At 43.7% G+C, this 23,460-nt stretch overlaps 1 protein-coding gene across 1 annotated transcript; it reads left to right on the top strand.

Annotated features, from left to right (window-relative positions):
• Positions 1-21,155, top strand: LOC311041005 (cytoplasmic protein NCK2-like; the record flags this gene model as incomplete). Its single annotated transcript, XM_084051442.1, has 5 exons — positions 1-241; positions 15,698-15,960; positions 16,052-16,321; positions 17,130-17,408; positions 20,769-21,155. 5 exons carry the CDS (start codon positions 1-3, stop codon positions 21,003-21,005), a joined length of 1,290 nt encoding a protein of 429 aa, XP_083907568.1. The 3' UTR covers positions 21,006-21,155.
• Positions 21,156-23,460: the final 2,305 nt, after the last annotated feature.

Genomic DNA, 23,460 nt, shown 5'->3' with positions numbered 1-23,460 from the left:
ATGACGACGGAGGAGGCCAGCATCATCGTCATCGCCAAGTGGGACTACCAGGCGCAGCAGGACCAGGAGCTGGACATCCGCAAGAACGAGCGCCTGTGGCTCCTGGACGACTCCAAGACGTGGTGGAGGGTCCGCAACGCCGCCAACCACACGGGCTACGTGCCCTCCAACTACGTGGAGCGCAAGAACAGCCTGAAGAAGGGCGGCTCCTCGCTGGTCAAGAACCTCAAGGACACGCTGGGTGAGTGCGTTGGGTCACGTTTTAAAGTCTTAACAGGCGGCTCATTTTAGGGCGGTTGGTGGTTCTTAAAGTGGGGTTTCCTGGGGACCCCCACAGCCTGTGGGGGTCCCCAGGAAACCCCATTTTAAGAACAGGGTTCCTTGTGGGGGGGGGGGGGGACCCCCAAGCAAAATGGTTAATCTTTATCCATACTTTATACGTTTATTTACTTTATACAAGCTTGCAGCGCAACACAAAGTGACGCTCTGCGAGCTACCCACCTACCTACCTACCTACCTATGATGCTTCTGGGGGCCCCCATTAGAGTGTGTGTGTGTGTGTGTGTGTGTGTGTGTGTGTGTGTGCGCGCGCGCACACTCGCTCATGTGGCCCATTATAGTAGTTTCTTTTGGACTTATTTTCATAGACCTGACCACTTGTTTCTCTCGCAAATTTCTCTTGCAACACTGATCCTCTCTGTAAGGACATGTCTGATACACACGTGTGCTATAGTCAAGCTCAGGAAGCTCGGCACGCTGTGTTATGACAGCGTGTCACGTTGTCACTCACCGTAGAGAGTGACAAGCTTACATAGAGCTATTGAAACCCAGCCCAGACCTGCCTGCTATACGACAGACAGATCCACCACTTAGATTATTTTTTTAATAGGGCTTAACTCATTCACTGCCAGACTTATTTCTGGCGGTGTTTGCCCACTGTCAGCGATTTTTCGATTTTCTTAACTTTTTTTTAAGTAGTCACACAATATTTATCTCCAGTATGATCGATCCCGATGGTTGCTAATCACAGAGGGTTTCACTGTGCTTCCACGAAAAGAAAAAAAAGAATCATCGCGACCTCCCGTTCGCTTTCATACGCCTTTGAAAATGTCTGGGCCAAAAATACATAGTAAAAAAAAGTACACAGGAGCCAAGATTTTTAAGTACTAATAAGTTAACCAAGAAGTGAATGGAGCAGCAAATCTTCGGATCACAATATCTTGGGTTCTGTGTGAGAAAAAAAGTTTTTTTTTTTTTTCAAAAAAGTCGTTTTAGTCGTCCATGGCAGTCTGGGCCTTTGGAAAAAAGTTGTCAACGTCGTCCTATGGCAGTGAAGTTATTAACCACTTAAACCCCGGCGTCCATATAAAAGCTTTTGCTGACAATAGCCGATCGACAAGAGAGCTTGTCGATCTGCTATTTACTGCAAAAGCTTTCCCCTACAATAACAGAAAACAGAAAATACACTGGTATAGGCCATAGCAGTGGCGGCCATTTTGTGGTGCCACAGATAGAAAACCCATACGTTTTCCCCATAGAGATTTCCGAAAATATTGATGTAAATTACGTTAAGCCTGGAACCAAGCCATCCAGGCTCCTGGTGAATCATGGCCATAACACATTTGATTCTGTGTCCAAAAAATATTTGAAAACCACAATAAAAAGGGTATTTATTAAATATAGTATACAATATAATTGAATATTCAAAGAGGCTGATAGTCTCGTCAGAGCGGTGGGACAGACATAGTGGCTGGATGGCAGACTGGAGGTGGCACTCAGCCATGGCTGGAATAGACAGAGACACAGATAAGAGACAGAATGACACGAGGACGATAGGAGACAGAACATGTTTGACCCAGAGGGGGCGATAGGAGACAGACCATGTTTGACCCAGAGGGGGCGATAGGAGACAGACCATGTTTGACCCAGAGGGGGCGATAGGAGACAGACCATGTTTGACCCAGGCCAATTGTGTTCGTGTAGACGCTCCACAAAGCTGGATGCACCACGGCGGAATCGAACCCCCAGACTCTGTGGTGGTGGGCAGCTACTTTACCACTGCGCCGCCCGAGCGCCCCTATAACTGTGGTATTGATTTGAAGCCCCAGTTTGCAGTTCCCAGGTGTGCACGTGCAAAACTGGATGCTGCTGATAAAATAAAAGATACAAGCTCCGCAAAACCTTTACCCTGGATTGATGAATGCTTAAAATAACATACTGTACAGCAGTACTAACAAGTACGCACACTCACACAATTTTTTTTCGCCATTCCGAGTTACGTGGTGACAGTAACGGCGAGCACTACTGATGCATTATGGTGCGACATAATAACGGCATCAAAGCTTGACGTTACATCGCTTTACAACAAACAAACACATGCTGTGGGTCTTACAAGCCTCGGCTACTGCAATTTTCTCTCACACAAATGCAAAGCATTTGAAAGATAAGTGTTCAGCACCACAGACTTGAATTTATAGATTACATTTGTTGGTGTGTGACACAGGCGCGCAACTAACCCAACCCCTAAAACATCCTTTAAATGTGTAATCCTAAACCTAACCCCTACCTGAATATTTTCCTAATTGTAAACCTAACTCTAAAAATATGTTTTAACCATAAAACCATCCATTTCTTGTGAGGACAAAGACAATTGTCCGTTTGTCAAAGTCTACGTTTGGTCATATCAGTTTGGTCTTCAAAAGTATACTAATACTGTACACACACACACACACACACACACACACACACACACACACACACACACACACACACACACACACACACACACACACACACACGGATGATAATTGTTACCTTTCAACAACACCTGGGTCAACCAATAATTAGCAAATCGTCGGGCAAAACGACGATTGTGTGCTAATTGAAAAGTATTTTGACCAGCCAATCGGTTCCAGCTGAGTGCCTGCTCTCCAATTAACCCTGTGCGGAGCTCTGCAGCTGTGCTGTTAGGGACGTTATATTGTTTGCGTTTATCTCCCGTTCTGCCAACAGAGGCAGAGTATTTTCCCCTTCATTGAACACCATCATTAGGCAGTCCTGTTTTAACCCGTTGAAACCGGGAAAGCAGAAGTTTTTCAGAAAACTCTTAGGATTTAGAGCAGTGGTTCTCACACATAGCAGATATACAAGCTCACAGCACGTCACTTCGTGCCACGATGCGAGCTAGTACGTTATGCTATTTTTGAAAAATCTTGAAAGTGTTTGTAATTGAATATTTTTTTATTTTTTAACACAAATCTTCTTTTCTGGGGGTCCCTGGCACAAAACCTTTTCAGATGGGGGTGGTCCACGGCCACATACATTTTGGGAGTCCTTGACACGATTTATAAGGCATTTTTAGAATCGGCCTCAGGTCTTAATGGGTTATTAATTACCGCCCCATGGGCTTTATAGTCATCTGTATTTCATAGAGGAGATTATGATGAGCATTAATAATGCCTAAATAGTGTGAGTACTTCTCCTCCATTGATTTGACATTTTGGATGTGCTACCTTTTTGGGGGTTTTTTTCAATTCCTACTTTTTACATTAATAATGCCTGTTTGAGTGTGTTGCTGGCAATAAGTAGCCATGTGGACCATAGGTCAGGAGCATAGTTGTAAAAAAAATATGGACGAAGGTTGCTGTGACATCACCCATTGCTTTCTACAGACCAGTTTTGAAGTCACTATTTCAGCAAATTGAAGTGCACCATCTTGAATTTCCAGTCCCGAATGGAACCTGTAAAGCAAATGCTATTGGGTGGAAGGGGAGCTCAGTAGAACCCAATCACAAGCCCCGAAAACATGCCCTATAATAGTCCTATAACTGTTTATCTGTATATATTATCTTTTTTATTATTGTCTGACACGTTCCAACAACATTTTGCTGCTTTTACCTATATAAGTCAGTAACAAATAAAACTTTAATTTTATAAAAAAATCCATATCATGCTGTGGGAAGAAGACTTGAAACTAGCGATTGAAAACATGGGCTCCACTGTAATGACAATTATTTTGCAGCCAAGGAGGGGAAACAGCGCCACCCTCTCTAGGCCATTCATGAGAACTGCAGTGTTTTCATGACTTCCGCACTGGCCTCATTTACAGCAGCGAATGTTTGGTCTCCTTTTTCTGTAGTGTGAGGCAGCTTGATGTACAGGCGCACCCCCTGGACATGACGCTAGTATGTCACATTATGTACAAGTGCACCCCCTGGACATGACGCTGGTATGTCACAGGGCCAAGCAGAGAGGCATTGGGTACATTTTATTTTATGTCGAGTACTGGCACTTCTGTCATGGGTGGCCTTCAAAGCCTATAACACCATCCTTTAGCCGCGGACCTACCCGCGGAGTTGAACCGCTAACCCCCGCCGTGTCGGTGCCTTGCTCCGGTCATTGATCTCAGCGTGAGCGCATCTTGTTTGCCAGTGTCACCTCCCGTCTGCTGAGGCGAAAGCTTTTCCTTCACGCCTGATGGCACTCTAGGACGGCGATGACTGTGAGCATATGGCATGCAGCTGAGAGACAGAGACGGAGAGAGAGAGATGGGGATAGAGAGATACAGAGAGAGATGGAGAGAGAGACGAGGCAGGAGTGATTTCCGTCCACACGAGTTGGTCCTCCCAAGTCCTGTTTTGTCAGGTGTCTAAGAAAGACGGATATAACCGCAAAGATGCTTTTGATAAGCGCATAGCATCACAATCATCTTAACCTCTTTATCCATTCATATGTTGGCTATTCAAACATAGCTGATTTATAAGCTCACAGCCCGCGAGCTTGTAAATCTACTATTTTTTTAATTATTTGAAAAAATATCTAAAATGTTTGAAAAAAAACGATTCATTTTACATATTTTTTAAACAAATGTTCTCTTCTGGGGGTACCTGGCACAAAACTTTTCATATGGGGGTCCACGATCAAATACATATAATTTTAGGGGTCCTTGACATGAAAAAGTTTGAAAAGCACTGATCTGCAGTCTCTCATTTATCTCTGTCTCTCTCTCTCTCTGTATCTCTCTCTCTCTCCGTCTCTCTCTGTCTCTCTCTTTCTCTCCCCATCTCCTCCCATCTCTCCCGCTCCACCTCTCCATTTCTCTCCTCTTCTCGTGTCTCCCCTGACCTTCACCTCCTCCTGCTCTCGTCTGCATCTCTCTGTCCATCCATCCCTCCATTTGGCCGCTCCCACTTCCCATTCTGATCCTATCATCTCTCTGTTGACCTCTGTCTGTCTGTCTGTTTGTCTGTCAAGTCAATTCAAATATGCTTTTTTGTCTCTCTCACTCTCGTGCTCTCTCTCTCTCTCTCTCTCTCTCTCTCTCTCTCTCTCTCTCTCTCTCTCTCTCTCTCTCTCTCTCTCTCTCTCTCTCTCTCTCTCTCTCTCTCTCTCTCTCTCTCTCTCTCTCTCTCTCTCTCTCTCTCTCTCTTCTCTCTCTCTCTCTCTCTCTCTCTCTCTCTCTCTCTCTCTCTCTCTCTCTCTCTCTCTCTCTCTCTCTCTCTCTCTCTCTCTCTCTCTAATAGAGCTCGTAGATTGGCTACTTTTGCTGGATGCTTGTCTATTGTTTGCTGAATGTTTGCCTATTATGACATACCCAAACATGGGATGCCCCACCACCAACAATAACACATATCAGTGGAGAGACGTTTTCTTTGTATTCTCTATGGACTCAACATTAGACAGACAGCATTATAGAAAATAAAAAAAACATAATATCTGATATGTTTTGGGCTGTAAACACACTGTAATCAGAATGTTTTCATAGGCAGGCGTAATGTAAAGTTAAACAGACCTACCTTATCATTAATTAAAATATACCGTAGGTCACCTACGATATATTTTGATTCATGATTAGGTAAGAAAGTTACAAACAAATATTACACTTCCAAACCACGAAAGGAAATGTGAGACGGATTTTACTCCCTTCACAGGTCTTACCAATTATTCTAGTTAAGGCTCTGTTCCATTTAGGTCCTAAAAGGTTAAAGCACTATATTCTGATAGTACTCATTGCTATAGAGTGTTTGTTCAGTAACAGGGAGTCTCCCTGTCTCTCCAGCTCTTTAACAAACAGAAAATACATTTTCAGGTAAGTAACCATGTCAGCCAATCAGGAGAGAGTACCTATTTATCAGCTTCATTTGTATAGCGTTCCAATTTTCTCTACTCATTTCTTTGTGTCTACGCTTCCAATTGCACTTGTTTAATCTGTATCCTGACTGAGTTCTCTATCCTGATTGGATAAAGTTGGTATCCCGACCTGAAAATGCACCTTCTGTGTAATAAAGAGCTGGAGAGACATGGAGACTCCTGTTACTGAACAAACACTATATAGCAATGAGTACTATCAGAACATGGAGCTATTTAACACTTATTTCAACCAAAGAAAATCCCTTACCCTACCTTTAACCCATTAAGACCTGGAACGCATCTGTGTCACTTTTTTGATTTGAGCTAAAAAGCATTATTTTACAATTTGGCTATTCAAAAATAGCAGATATACAAGCTCATAGCGCGGCACCGAGTGACGCGCTACGAGCTTGTAGATCTGCTATTTATGAAAAATTGTGAACATGTGTGCAAATCTTTGAATACATATTCTCTTAAAGCGAACATTTTTAACTCAAATCTTTGCTTCTGGGGTCCCTGGAAAAAAATATTTTGAGATGGGGCGGGGGGGGGGGGGGGGGGGGGTGGTCCGCTGTCAAATACATATAATTTTGGGGGTCCTTGACATGAAAAAGTTTGAGCACCACTGATATAGAAACATACGTTTTTCAGAATGCTGTTGGGATTTAGAAGACATTAGATGACAACAGTGGTGTACACATAGACGCACATTTAATCCTAGGACACTCTTTCATATTAGTGGCATCATCAGACTGAGATACTGCAGGTATATCTCTTACTGATGCTGTGCAGCGATTAGATTGTCTTGATAAAAGCGGCACTCTAAAATAATCAATATTATACAGTATGCCTCATGAATATGGACTACAGCGGAACTAGGGAACCAGAAGATGATTAATTTCTTTAATAGAAGCCTCAACGGCTGCATTGGGAGGTGTGGAGTAAAAGTACAATATTTGCCTCTGAGATGTAGTGGAGTAGTTCAGTAAAAGTATAGACAAATGGAAATACTCCAGTAAAGTAAAAGTACCTCAAAATTGTACTTAAGTACTGTGCTTGAGTAATTGTACTTAGTTACTTTCCACCACTGCTTGTTATACATAATGACAATACATTTTTTTTAATTTGTGTGTAACTCTGAGAGTTATGGAAGTCCGTGACCGTAATGCATACCAAAGTGGGGTTCGTCCGTTGAAATATATAGGCTATATCGTCTGTCGGGTGGAAATCTCATATTTCCAAAACTGTCACTTTTCAGGATTCAAATTTAGAAAAGCTTGCAGATCTGCTACTTGCGATACGTTTGTGTGACGCTGTAGAACTGCATGATCAAGTAGGGCGTTAAATTACGAAAAAAGAAACACTGCATTATTGGATGAATGTAACGTGCATTGGATAATGGTAGTAATGCAGACCCTTTTCCAAAAGTGCATCACCTACAGTACCAAGGGGGTCTCTCTCTCTCTCTCTCTCTCTCTCTCTCTCTCTCTCTCTCTCTCTGTCTCTGTCTCTCTCTCTGTGTCTCTCTCTCTCTCTCTCTCTCTCTCTCTCTCTCTCTCTCTCTCTCCCCCCCCGTCCCCCGTCTCTCTCTCTCCAGTCTCTTAGCAACTGTGTGAATGCAGAGATCCACTTGGGCAGAGATGAGGCCCGTGTCTCTTCTTCAGCTGCATTAGTGATGGATGCAGTTTGGCTCCGAAAGCAATTAGCGCTTCTTTGTCATGGTCATGACCTCGCTCTGCCATGGGACGAGAGAGAGAGGGGGGAGAGAGGGAGAGAGAGAGAGAGAGAGAGTGTCTCCTCCAGGTGAATTAGTGTGCACGTCCAAGACACAGTTTGCTGTCGGAGAACAATGAGAGGCGTGTGTGTTTGTCTGCGTGAGTGCATGCACACGTGTGTGTTACACACCAAAATTAGCTGATCTACAAGCTCACGAGTTATAAATGCCATTTAAAAAAATGTCTAAAAATGCGTATATACATGTAATATACTAGAAGTTCGGGCCGCGTAGCGTGACGCGTCGTTCACTTTGCAGTGCCACCTTACAGGCACCTCACAGTGTGAGAGAGAGTTTTGTGCTCTCCTAAATCCACGGCAGGCTTTGAAAGTACCCACTTCAGAAAGAGGTGACGTGCATCACCTCTCCAATGACCAAAACCCACTTTGTGATTACTCAGACCTGGTATGGCAGACCTGTGGGGAGTGTGCAGTGGTGTACAATGTGAAAAGATAGTTGAAATCGCAGGAGATGAAGTTAGCAGTTTATTTGTGTAAAGGGTCGTCGGCGTGGGTTGTGTTGAGGATGGAAGCCGTCGAACTGGTGCATCCTACCTATTTATAGGTAGGATGTGATGTCATGCTGTCGTGAGATTACGTCACACTGGCGTGTCTCACCGTGATGTCACGACCGTGATGTCATATGACGTCACACTGGCTACATACATACATACATACTGACAACCGACATGGCGCAGGATTCAAATTGTATATATATATATATATATATATATATATATATATATATATATATATAGAGGTCTCTACAATTCTTAAAGGAATAGTTAAACCCAAAAATGACTCATGTCCTGTCAATTACACACCCCATGAAGCCTTGAATTCATGGAGGTTCGTAAGCCAATAATTTGATGAGCGGCGGACTCTTTGAGTCTCCTATTAAACCGATGATCCAGTCATCAAATTATTGGCTTAGGAATGCGCCAAAAACTAAAAGATCTCCATGAATTCAAGGCTTCATGGGGTGTGTCATTGTTGGAAAATAAGTCATTTTTTGGGTGAACTACTTGGGCAGAGTTGCTTTTTCAGCAACTCCTACCTCTGTGTGTGTGTGTGTGTGTGAGAGAGAGAGAGAGAGAGAGAGAGAGAGAGAGAGAGAGAAGGAGAGACGTTTACAGCCACGTCAGCACCACCTCCCCAGCCTCCATCAGTCGTCATGTAGGTTGGGGAAAAAAGTTCCCATCATTAAGCCTCCAGTCCTTCCAGTTTGCCAGGCACAGCTTGACTTTTGTTTTTTGGGTCTTTTTTTGTTGTTGCTTCATATCCTGTTGGACGCTAAGAATAGCGTCCCCTCCCCTCAGAGGGAGGGCTTCAGGTGTGGACCTGTTGTGCACGAGACTGGCACGGATTATGGATCAGCCAACGAGGCAGGCAGTGTGGGTAATTGTGTATAATTACTGTATATTCTGGGTTAAAAAAAAAAACGGTTTCTGTTTTTATTAACATATTTGAAATGACTAAACTAATATGAACTAAATTTCATTGCTTGGGGACCCCCCGTAACCCCTCCCAATGACCACTGGGGGTCCACGGACCCCACTTTGGGAACCACTCAACTTGAGTGGGAACCACTCAAGTTCCAAAGGTTAAACCTTTAACTAAAAAGGTCTAAATGCCCATCCTTAGTGCACTTATGGGCGTGTGTACTACTACTGACACGATTCTCTATTCATATACGCAGCAGCATTTTTTTACAGACATTTATTTTCAGCTCTATAGGGGTTCATTTCGGCATATGTGTCCCATGTATTATTAATACCAAGTTACTGTTTTATCTGCCTTGCTGTGGTGTTGCCCCCACGTCTTTATAAATCCCTGGAGAATGTGTGTGTGATGTGTGTGTGTGTTGTAATGTGCTTGTATGTGGTGCTCAGCAGAACGTGCTGCTTTGCATGGCTGTCCCAAAGCATGCATGCAGGCTGCTGTGAATGCAGATGGGAACACTAATGCATGCAAGCATGCATGCGCGCGCGCGCACACACACACACACACACACACACACACACACACACACACACACACACACAGGTTTGAACATATGTAGCACTCGACCTTTGCGGGCTTATGCAGAGGTTAACATGCAATATAGATAGCATGTTATGTAGACAGGTGCCAGGTTCATTTGTTGACCTGGCATCCTGTAGTTTCAATGTACAGATGATATTGTTTTACATTGTACTGTTTAGACGGATGGAAGGTTCTTGGTTTACCTACAGTATGATCCTAGATTACTATCTCTATGCATTTGATGTATTACCTTGTGTTTTCCTTGCTTACTGTACATCGCTCTGGATTAAGAGTGTCTGCTAAATGTATGCCTAAATTGTAAATATGTGCGTGTACATGAACACACACAGCCACATTCACTCACTCACTCACTCACTCACTCACTTATGGCAATTATGGCGGAGACAATACTTTGCCAGCCTTTTTGCCTCCTTTTTGGGCATCCCAAGTTGTTGAAACCCCCTAACAACCAGTATGTGAGTATTTCCGAGGCTGCCAAATATAAAAACAAATTGTCTGCACCTATAGCCCAGCTCTGAGATGGTATGTATAAGTGGTTGAGATTTAATGACTGTGGTCATAAAAGCTTCCTCTAGGCTAGAGTCAAAGGTTATCTCTATCTCAATCCAGACATTTCTCTGGACTCTTCATCAACCACAACAGCATCTGGTGTATTACTGTAGTTGTCAAAGATGTAAAGATGTCTGGGTTATCACAGAGATGAACATGGATGGAATGACACGGAAATGTTTGTACATTCTCACTGAATGCTTGATATTTTTATATGTCCTTTTCTATGAGTTCCACTATTCTGTCATGACGTGCTATGTACATCTCTTTGTATGCAGCCATTCAAGATGTGTGACAGTGTTTCAGTGACCTGTTCTGTGGTGCAAGCAAAGAGGGACCTGAGTGCTGGGTCTTCATTGAGCACACACACACACACACACACACACACACACACACACACACACACACACACACACACACACACACACACACACACACACACACACACACACACACACACACACACACACACACACACACACACACACACACACACACACACACACACACACACACAGAGCAGACGCACAGGGTGAGGTGGGTCATACAGACTTCCAGATCACTGCAGGTCAGCCTTGGTGTGTGTGTGTGTGTGTGCGTGCACATGAAAAGGAGACAGGTGGGGGATGGGTGGGAGACTGGAGTGTTTGTTTTGTGACCTTATTGTAAGAGGGTCCCTGCCTGCACTCCTCGTGGGAGGGAGGAGAGGGAGGTGAAAAAACGAGGAGAGATAAGCAGAGGAAGGAGAGTCCCTCATATGGAGGAGAAGAGAGAGAGCGAGAGGAGAGGAGAAAAGGGTCGATAGAACAAAGGAGGATGGGTGGAAGATGAGTGCGGGTGTCTGTCGCACCAACAAGCTCACAATGCGCCGCATCGCGACACGTTGCGAGCTTGTAGATCTGCTGTTTTTGTAGCTCCAATCGGAACCTCTCCCTCCGCTACCGCACCGAGATGACGTGGGACCTCATCTCGGAGCGGTAGCGGAGGGAGAGGTTCCGATTGGAGCTACAAAAAATGCAGATCTACAAGATCGCAACGTATCGCGATGCGACGTTTCTTCCCGGCAGTGACACCTTCAGTGTCCCCCAGCGCTCTATACTCGTGTCTTCTCTCTTTTCTGTTATTGTGATTGATTGATTGATTGATTGATTGATTGATTGATTGATTGATTCATTGAATACTTTATTAATTGAATACTTTATTAACAGTTTGCAGATTTTACAGAGGTATGGATTTTCAAAGATTGTTAAAAGGATAACACAATTGTGTACCAGTGTGGCCCTGTGTATTCAATTCATTAAGACATTTAACCCATTGAAATTACCTGAGGTTCCGATTCTACAGAATGTTTTCTGACATTTTTTGCTATATCAGTGGACGTAACAATGAACGTACAGTAAACATTGGGGGGGGAGTGGGGGGGTTTCCTTTTTGGTGTTAAGTTTAGAGGGCTTTTGTGGGGAAAGCTTTCGCTGAAAATAGCCGATCAACAAGCTCACAACGCGTCACAGTCGCGACGCGCTGTGAGCTTGTCGATCTGCTATGACGTATTGTCCCGACGTGAACAAAACATAATGCGACTGTGTGTAATGCCATTCTCCTACAATAGACTCTACACTTTAAGGGGTTAAAAAAGTTTGAGGATCACTGTCCTACCCGACAACACCAGGGACTAATTGTCTTAATGGAAAAGCAGGGAGACCACCTCCAGTCCACTGCAGATGTACTGGTTAAAATCATGTTTCATCCATTACAATAATTTGTGGCTTTCAACTTGTCACTCTTAATCCAGATGCTGGCAGTACATACCGCCATCGGTGAATCACGCTGACATGAAACAGTGCTTTTAGTTGTAAGTAAGTGTTGCATCAAGGCTGTTCCTCTCGTAAAGCAGTCATGTTTTGTGGAGAGAACTCATCTGTCTCTTTGAAACATTGACTGGTGAATCACAGCCTGCTGCAAATTGTCTCTTCGGATATTGGGGTGTGTGTGTGTGTGTGTGTGTGTGCGTGTGTGCGTGTGGGTTGCAGGATTAACGGAGCACAGGGCACCAACCTTGGGGGTGCACCAGACGGCAGGGAGAAAGTGAAAGAAGAGTGAACTATCGCCGAAAAGTGCCGAAATTTAGAGCGCTAAAGCGGTGAAACGAAACGGCTCGTGGCGCCGGGCACCACGAAGGGTTAATCCGGGCCTGTGTGCGCGCACGAAAGAAAATAGTATGAGTTATGTAGAAAGATGCAAAAGGAGGCACTCCTCAAATACTGACGCTGACACTCCTCAAATACTGTTAATGCTCATTATAATGTGTTATCAAAGTGAGAGAAATACACAGATTGACAAAAAAAGAGTGTGTGGGGGAGAGAGAGGGGGTGGGGTGATGGGTGACTGATAGCATGACAGAAGGAAACGCCCACGTGAGGAAACTGAGACATTTTAGGAGTCGATCGCTGTGACTGCTAATATGGCGAGAATGACGCAGACGCACACACACACACACACAGAGAGAGAGGAATGAGAAGAACAGTGCATGGTGATGAAGTGTACACTAACTAGGGCAGTGGTTCTTAAAACTTTTTTAATTTGAAGGACTCCCATATAACTCAGAGAGTGTGCAAACGCATATCTATGCTTCCGGACCCCCAGGGGTCCCCACATGATTTTGGGAGGATCCCGGCCTGAAAAGATTGAGAACCACTGCTATATACTGAGCTCACAATGCGTAGCGATGTGACACGTGAGCTTGTAGAGCTTTCTGAATATCCTAAGTATCACGTAAGGCTTAATTGGTTAATGGGTATTTTTTTTAATGGTCTAAATCTGCAAAGTAACTAACGTAGGTTTTTAAATAATTGTATTGGAGTAATAAGAGCAATATTTGCCTCTGAGATGTAGTGGAGTAGAAGTATAAAATATTGAAAAAAAAAAAAAAAAAAAAAATACAAGTACAGTACTTGTAAATGTAATGGCCCCCACTGCCCATTAGTATTCCAGCTGTAGTACAGAGAGCCGTTGCAAATGAGCATTGCTAATCAATACCTAGCCGTAGTCCTGGCCACTCCTGCACTAATCACACAGGCAGCTCGTTAGTGCTGCTGAAGTGTTTACACTCTCGCTGGCTTCCAAACAACTGTCTTCAACCGCTAAGCCAGTAGTTCTCAACCTTTTCAGGCTGCGACCCCCCAAAATAATCCTATTTGAGCTGGGGACCCCCCAAAATAATCCTATTTGAGCTTGGTTCCACCTCAAAATAATCATATTTGAGCTGGGGACCCCCCAAAATAATCATATTTGAACTCTTCCCCCCCCCCCCCCCCCCCCCACAATGTTTGCCTCTTTCTGATATTAGTTGGCCAATGTTTGGCAAGTTTTTATAGTATAGTTTGTTGTTGAGCTTGTAGATCAGCTATTTTCACAACTTTCTGATATTATTTGACCATTTTGGCCAATGTCTGACCAGTTTTCATGGTATAGTTTGTTGCTTTGTTCTTTTGTTTTTTAGGTATACAATAGCTTCCACAGTGCTTTTTTTTTTTAACCCACTTTGAACTTAATGTGCAATGAGATAGTTCATAGTTAGACTTTCAAATAGCCTACATGTACTGTATATAGTGTAGGTTTAAAGTGGTTAAACAGATTTTGGTTCAACGCTGTTGTTTTAAATGTGCTCTATTAATAAATTGGTTTGGATTGGTGCTATATCAACAATTTTTGCCGGGGACCCCCTGGAACCCCTTCAAAGACCCCTGGGGGTCCACGGAACCCCACTTTGAGAACCACTTTGAGAACCGTGATACCAAAATATCGAACCGAACCGTGAATTTTGTGAAACGTTGCACCCCTAATTGCTATAGAGCAGGGTTCTTCAATAGGGGGTCCGGGACCCTTTAGGGGTCCTCAGAGTTACTACAGGGAGGCCACCAAACCCTTAGTTTTTGTACATTTACCACTTGAACGCTAGCATCCATATTCTGGGGCAACATTTGCCGAAAACAGCAGATTTACAAGCTCACAATGCATTGCACTGCGACACCTTGTGAGCTTGCAGATCTGCTGTTTTCGGCAAAGAGATTTGGTATGCATGGAAAAAAGGGTCATGTTTAATTGAGTATTGAGGGTTTAAGTGGATAAATGTCTGAAAATGCACATTAACAAAACATACATTTACACTGAACATATGTGCTGTCCAACAAGTCTATGAAGCCGTCTGCGAAATCAATGAAAAAGTTAAATCTGCAACACAATTTTATACAGTGGGGGATCCCTGCTTCATCTCTCTCTCTCAGCTAAGGGGTCCTTGGTCTGAAAAACTTTGAAGACCACTGCTATAGAGTCTGTGTTCAGTAACAGGGGTCTCCCCGTCTCTCCAGCCCTTCTAGTGAACAGAAAATGCATTCAATCACACAAGATTCTTTTGAGGTTCCTGTTTAATTGAGTCCGTTTGACCACGTATGCTGGGGAAAAAAAAGTTATCTAAATTATTAATGCAACTATCCTCATAAGATCATCATGCTATGTTAAAGACTTGTGTAAACCTCCTTTTAAACTAAGCTGTGGTACAGCGGGCATGTTTACAAACCAGCCTTTGATTGATTGATTAATTGCATTACATTCACCCATTCAACACACACATTCATACACCGATGGCGGAGGAAACCATGCAAGGCACCAACCTGCTCATCGGGAGCAATTAGGGGTTCAGCGTCTTGCTCAAGGACACTTCGGCACTAACTCTGGGGGAGCCCGGGATCGAACTGGGAACCTCGCGGTACAGGCCACTCTCCCCCTGAGCCACTGCCGCCCCAAAAAAGGAAAAACAGCGGCAGTGAATGACACCACCTTTCTATGGGAAATTGCATTTAGCTCCCCTTAATGGATGGTGTCAGGGCATTCCACATTTTGGTGGCAGAGTAGTAGAATGAGAATTTTCCCATGTTTGTTCTATATTTGGGTGGTACCAGATCCTTGTCGCTCCCTCAAGTATTGTGGGTTGTACTCACTTTGGAGAAGTACAGTAGTTAGTCATGTATGAGGGTATTGAGGGCACTGCCCCTGGAGAAAGTGATGAATTGTTGCAGCGTTTGTTTATTGACAGCCTTGCCCAGCTGTAATAATTGGGGTCATTTCAACTTTGCCTCTTGTGTTGCTAACTATTAATCTATTGCTCTCTGTCTCTCTCTCTCTCTCTCTCTCTCTCTCTCAGGCCTGGGGAAGACAAAGAGGAAGACGAGTGCGCGGGACGCCTCTCCCACGCCCAGCACGGAGGCCGAGTACCCGTCGTCCAATGGCAGCGGAGGAGGGGGCGGCGGCGCAACCGAGCGAGTCTACGACCTCAGCGTCCCGGCACTCGTCAAGTTTGCATACGCGGCGGAGCGCGAGGACGAGCTAACGCTCGTCAAGGGTGCAAAGGTCGTCGTCATGGAGAAGTGCAGTGACGGCTGGTGGCGAGGGAGCTCTGCGGGCCAGGTGGGTAAGCAGGCAGTGGTGGAAAGTAACTGAGTATATTTATTCAAGTACTGCACTTAAGTACAATTTTGTGCTTCTGCCACCACGGCAGGTGGGCTGGTTTCCGTCCAATTACGTGCTGGAGGAGAGCGACGGCGAGGTGGCATCCATCGAGCCGTCGTCGACCCGAGGAGGGGGAGGCGGCGGTGGTGACCCCGCCTACCAGAGAGTGGGCGGGGCCGCGGTGGTGGTGTCGAATGGCCAATCGTGCGGTGGCGGCGGCGTGGTGTGGGACCGGGTGCTCCACACGGTGCAGACCTTGTACCCCTTCAGCTCCGTGACGGACGAGGAGCTCAACTTCGAGAAGGGCGAGATCATGGAGGTGCTGGGGAGGCCCCACAACTATTTATATTATCTTTTTTAGACATTAAAAATATATATATATATATTCTACATCAACAGACTGATTAACCACTTCAGCATTATTTTAACCATAACCATAAACAAACACGATACACCCATATAGGCAGGACCACGGCCACGTCACTCTGACTCAGACATAACCATAAACAAACCTGGTACACCCATATAGGCAGGGCCACGTCACTATGACTCAGACATAAGCATAAACAAACCTGATTTGCCCATATATAGGCATGTCGCTATGAGTCAGGCATAACCATAAACCAACCCGATACGCCTATATATAGGTATATATGGAGATCTGGTTGTCCAGGGCCACATATCCGGCCGCTATCTCCATATATGGGCATAAAAGGGACAAGGACTGACGGATACTTACAGAGATCTCCATATATGGACATAAAAGGGACCACGGGCACTCAGACAAAGCCCCCAACACTATGATTCAGACATATTGGTCGGATCGGCGGTGTGAGGGCCCGAACCTCTAGTAGTGAAAATAGGCAATCTATAAGCTTACAATGTGTCACATTGCAACGCATTGTGAGCTTGTGGATCGGCTATTTTGACCTAAAATGACAGGCCCAAAATAGGGATTAATTGTTTTTATTAAAATATTGATACTTTTTTATAATAGATTAAATTCATTAGTTTGATTAACTGCCAGTGCCACACCCCTACTCTTGTGTTGCTAACAATAATTATTTGTCTGTTTGTCTCTATCCCTCTGTTTGTCTCTCTTTCTGTGTTTCTCTCTCATCATGGAGGTGGTGGAGAAGCCAGAGAACGATCCGGAGTGGTGGCGCTGCCGTAACGCCCGCGGCGCGCTGGGACTCGTGCCAAAGAACTACGTGGTGGTCGTCGGCGACAGCCCCGCCCCAGCGCGCACAGGCTCCGCCCCCTCGCTCTACACGGGCCCGGCACGTACCGGCAAGTTCGCCGGCAAGGACTGGTACTACGGCGGCGTGACGCGACAGCAGGCTGAGTGCGCCCTCAACGAGCGCGGCGCCGAGGGAGACTTCCTGGTTCGGGACAGCGAGTCGTCGGTGAGTCACGGGGTCAGTGGCCTCGGAAACCCATGCTTTTTTTTTTGTTACAAAAGAAAAAAAGCCTGGGCGAACGATGCAGGAACGATGGTCTTAGGACCTTGTTAACTCCTAACCAATCTGAGTGCAGAGGGGCGTCGCTCTAAATTTGGTGACGATGAAAAATGTTCGTCGACTACCTTTTTTTCCACTCACAAAAACTTAATAAAAACGAAATAAAAAACTATGGCTATGATTAAAATAAATGGTGCATTTATATGGCGCTTTTATCCAAAGCGCTTTTACATAGATTGTGCATTACATTCACCCATTCACACACACATTCATACACCGATGGCGGAGGAAACCATGCAAGGCACCAACGTGCTCATCGGGAGCAATAGGCTCTATGCACAGCAGCCATATTGGGAAGAAATTGGGCCTCTTCTTACTTCCTTCACAGGTGTTACCAATGATACTAATGAAGGCTCTGTTCCATTCTGGTCAGGGTGCTGATATTGTGCATGTTGGCACTCTTAGAGTTATGGGTGTCCTTGAAAATAAGACACTATGCCACAGAGCCTTAATTAGTATCATTGGTAACACCTGTGAAGGAAGTAAGGAAGGGGCCCAATTCATTCCCAATATGGCTGCTGTGCATAGAGCCTATTAGGTGTTCAGCGTCTTGCTCAAGGACACTTCGACACTCTGGGGGGGGAGCCCCCCAACCCGGGATCGAACTGGGAACCTTGCGGTTTCCAGTTCACTCTACCCGGCCACTCTGCCCTTGAGCCACTTATATAATTTCACTTTATGCTTGGCTGCATGTGGATGACACACTCAAAAAGTATAAATCGGGCATTGCAACACCATCATGGCCTGCCAAAATACATTTTAGTTGACTAAATCAACTGTAGATTTAGTTGACTAGAATGTTATATTTAGTCAACACAAAATAAAACATTTCAGATGACTAAAATATGACAGAAACTAAATAGTATTTTATTCTAAAGACAGACTAAAACTAACTAATTTCAAGTTCTGTAATACCATTTTGAGGTACTTTTACTTTACTTGAGTGTTAAACATTTGTACACAACATATCAGAGGCAAAATTGTTACTATTTACTCCAGAAAACAGTGTACTGAACAGCACCAAACACCAAATTTGGTACATAATAGTATTTTTGTATGCATTTCCATTTAGCACAAATCAGTAATGATGAATGATCTTATTCCTCTCACGGTAATGGATGAGTGTGTTGATTAGAGCTGGGTTTTTAATTAGATGTGCTTGATTGTTTAGCTAACTGGATTGTTCTCAGTAGGGAGGCAATAAGAGGCAGCTTCTGTGAACACATGGGAGATTCTCTAGTCTCATTTGGTGGAGATTTTCAGTGGTGGAAGAAGTAGGACGTAAAAGTAGCAATACATTATAGTATAAGAATCAGTGGTGGAAAAAGTACTCAAATTCTTTACTTAAGTAAAAGTAGCAATATTGCAATATAGAAATACTCTGTTACAAGTAAAATTCCAGAATAAAAAATGTACCAAAAGTAAAAGTACTAAAATATTTGAAAATAGCAGAACTACAAGCTCACAACGCGTCGCATCACAACGCGTTGTGAGCTTGTAAATCGGCTATTTTCAAATAGCCCATGTATAAAAGAGGGCTAAAGTGGATAATGTATTTTTCACAATATCATAATTTATATCTGCAAAGTAACTAGTAACTAAAGTTTTCAAATAATTGTAGTGGAGTAAAAGTACAACATTTGCCTCTGAGATGTAGTGGAGTAAAAGTATTGGAAATTGGAAATGCTCAAGTGAAGTACAAATACCTCAACATTTTACTTAAGTACAGTACTTAAGTAAATGTACTTAGTTACTTTACACCACTGATAAGAATATTCTGTTGCAGGTGAAAGGCCTGCATTCAGAATTTTACTTAAAGGTAGGGTAAGTGATTTGCTTTGGTTAAAATAAGTGTTAAATAGCTCTATATTCTGATAGTACTCATTGCTATAGAGTGTTTGTTCAGTATTAGGAGTCTCCTTGTCTCTCCACCTCTTTATTAAACAGAAAATGCATTTTCATTTCAGTTTCAGTTTCATTTCCAATTTTATCCAACCAGGACCGAGAACTCAGTCAGGATACAGATTAAACAAGTGAAATTGGAAGTGATGAGACTAAGAAATGAGCAGACAAAATTGGAACTGGAACACTATACAAATTAAGCTTAAACATGGGTACTTTCTCCTGATTGGCTGAGATTTTGACACCTACCGAAAAATGTATTTTCTGTTTATTAAAGAGCTGGAGAGACAGGGAGACATCTGTTACTGAAAAAACACTCTATAGCAATGATTACTATCAGAATATAGTATTTTAACCTATTAACAAAATACTTTTTGTTTTAACCAAAAAATATCACTTACCCTACCTTTAAGTGAAAGTACAGAAGTATTGGCATCAGATTATACATAATAGAATAGACAAAGTATATGGTCTAATGTGTGTTTGGTAATAATCTAAATCTACAAAGTAGCTAGTAAGAAATACGTTTAGGTGGAGTGGAAATATAAAGTATTGAAAAATGTACATACTCTAAATAAAGTAAAAGTATCTCAAAAGTGTACTTTCCACCACTGGAGGTTGTGGTGTGGTTTGTGGTTGTAATGGAACACATGTTTCACATGCGAACGTGTGGGAAGTTTGGAAACAAATATAGAACTCACTCTCTTTTTCCACACAATACTGTAGATCTCAGCAAAAACCCTGTTCCTGGAAAAAAATAAGTTGTCAATAGCTGGTGAAGCAATTAGAATTTGACTGTGGAACTCTAGCTCCCCCTGCTGGTGTGCTGGCTGAAGTTCATAGTGTTCAATATCATCACCTTGCTAAACTAATGGCCTAAATCATTTTCAGAAAAAAAGAAAAACTGATCCAAAACAAAACTATATCATATTTCTTAATCATTTCACCCAAAACCTTTGTTACAAAGTATGACTATTAAAATAAAAATAACACTGTCTGTCAGTTATGTAACATAAGAGATTTAAATAGGTTTAAATAGGATTAAATCTGACTTAGGCCAAATGATTTACTGATTTAGGCATTTTTTTTCGTGCTTTTTTTTTTGGCTTAAGTCACAAAACCATGTGACTTATTTTACCAGAGGTGGCCAGTGTCATGAGGAGCTGACTTAGGCAAAAATAAAATTTTCCTTAAAACATGGCCATTAGTTTAGCAAGGTGACGATATGTATGTTTCTCCCTCTATCTCTACCTCTCTCTCCCTGCTCTCTCTCTCTCCCTCTCTCTGTCCCTCTCTCACTCCCCCCCTCCCCCTCTCCCCCTCTCCCCCCTCTCTCCACTCCAGCCCAATGACTTCTCCGTGTCTCTGAAGGCGGCGGGCAAGAACAAACACTTCAGGGTGCAGCGGTCGGGGGAGGAGGAGGAGCCGGGGGAGGAGGAGGGGGGGGGAGGAGGAGGACTCTACTGCATCGGCCAGCGGCGCTTCTCCACCATGGACGAGCTGGTGGAGCACTACCGGAAGGCGCCCATCTTCACCGGCGAGCACGGCGACAAGCTGTACCTGGTGCGACCGCTGCACTGAGGATCACACAATTAACAAACTATACAAACAATAATTAGAATGACAATTTACATATATATATATATATAAATTATATATGCCCGGGATCAACGCCCTACAATACAAGTATGCTCCGGAGCTAATAGGCTGGTTCCGGTTGCTTTTTTTTTTTTTTTTGCGTGACTGACGTCTTATCGGTAAGACCGTCCGGTTCTATATAGAGCACCGAAGTCTGGCGTCACTGCCGCTAGAGGGCGCTATCCCCCTGGGTCACAGTTATTTTTTGGTATCGGTATTCCCATAGGCAAATCTCAGATTGTGTGACTGTGTTACAAAAATAAATAAATCACCCTGACGATTTTACTCATTATGGATATGAAGCATCAACTGACGGTGAAAAAGGACTAATTTATCCAAAGAGTAAATAAGACATTTTTTTTTATACAAACACAGACGTTATCAAATGTAACTCAATATCATAAACAACACAGAGTCACGTACCTGACTGAATCGGGGGTGATTTGTATATTTTTGGAACACAGTTCTTATCAATCTTAGATGCCAGATGGCATCTAAGATTTGCCTATAGGGGGATTCCGTGAAATATGCCGTGACTTTGGTACTCTGTCAGATCCCAGGACCAAGGGGGGGGGGTCCGTAGCGCGTCTGTAACTCTGAGAGTGTACAGATGGACCATTGGACCCTTACGGGTCCATTTGGTTCAGTCTGAACGCTCTCAGAGTTAAATTGACACCGATTTTTTTGCCAAGTACATGGGGAGTCCCTGAGATGACAAAATTGCCTCAAATGGGCGTCCGACCGTGACCTGATTGATGCATATCATACTGGGGGTCCTCGAAATGTAAAAAAACTAACATTTCTGAACTGTGACCTTTAAAAAAAAAAACTTGTGCGCTCATGCATACCGTATTACCGGACAGGTTCTGGAACCGGACCGGTCCGATCCTGTTTGGTCTCTAAGCCCAGTTGAAATGTCACTCCCTTTTTTTAATTTTTATTTTGTGGCGGCTGGTACGGAGTTCTGAGCGAACGCAGCGAGAGTCTGGTTCGTTCGGCTCCCTGCGGCGACCTTGGAAACACGCTGTGATGGCATGACGACTCACACAACCCCAGTAAAGTGGTCTCCAAACACACACAATGGAATGCTTTTTCTCGCCTAGCCCCTGAATCGCTAACCACGCTTCAGGTGGTCTGGTGACGCTGTCGAAGGCAGGGGTGTTCTCGGTTGAAAATCCCCAATGGGGGATGGGGATGATCCCGTATGAACCAATCGCCAAAAAGTCCCACTTTGGCCACACCCCCATCTCTCAGAAAACTGCTGCACTGAAAGGGCTTTCAGACTGAATGATGGAGTGAAACGAAATGAAAATTCAGGCTATTTCTTGCCTGCTCTGGTTCGAATCCAGTATTCTTACAAGAGCACTTCCCTCACTCTCAATATATCTTCATTTAATTGGTCCTCATTTTATTATAAAAAATTAAATGGTGAAAATAGCAGATCTACAAGCTCTCATCGCGAGGCGTCTCAAGAGGGCTGTGGACAGTTCAGAAACCCGCCTACCAGTGACCTCATCGATGGGGATTCCAAGCGAAAAGAAAACTACAGCCTTTCTCTTCCTGGGAAAGTTGCGGAAATGTGCTGAGAAAAAATGTGCGTGCTGATATAGAATAGTAGCTATAGGATTCTAGACTGCCCCACAGCCCTCCTCTGAGACACAGAGTGGAGTAGGCAGAAAGGGTGCCGTCTTATAATGTGACATTAATGAGGACCAAGATGAGGTTGAAAATGGGTGACGTGGTCTTTTAACCCATTAAAACCGGGAAGGCATCCGTGCCGCTTTAGATTTTAACCACTTTAACCATTATTTTATACTTTGGCTATTCAAAAATAGCAGATATACAAGCTCATAGCTTGTCGATCTGCTATTTTTCAAACATTTTGTGCAAATCTTTGAATATAATGTTTTTTAAAGCGAACATTTTTAACTCAAATCTTTGCTTCTGAGGCTCCCTGGAACAACATATTTTGAGATGTGGGTCCACGGCCAAATACGTATAATTTTGGCCTTGACTTCAAAAAGAAACACTGATATAGCAACTGGTCTTAATGGGTTAAAGAGCTGTGAAAAACAAGGGGGAGGCTCGCAACTTTCTTTTAAACGCTTACATTTTTATTCACAGCAGCAATACGACGTTTCGAGAAGACCGCAAGGTCACTTACTTGAAAAAACGCAAGGTCAAAACGTCGTAGTGCTGCTGTGAATACACATTTTAGCATTTGAAAGTGAGTAGCGAGCCTCATTGTTTTTTCATCTTTCTGTTTTAGCAATTTGGCTCAGCACCAAAAAATGGAGCATGTGCATTATCTTTACTTTGAACTTTTAAAGAGGTGTGACATATCTCTACCTGGCAAGATACCGAAGAACAGCTGCAGTTGAGTCATGGTGGATGGATG

The sequence above is a fragment of the Gymnoscopelus microlampas genome, assembly GCF_963454915.1.
Source record: "Gymnoscopelus microlampas genome assembly, chromosome: 24".
Classification (NCBI taxonomy): domain Eukaryota; kingdom Metazoa; phylum Chordata; class Actinopteri; order Myctophiformes; family Myctophidae; genus Gymnoscopelus; species Gymnoscopelus microlampas.
This window is presented reverse-complemented; position numbering and strand designations above follow the sequence as displayed.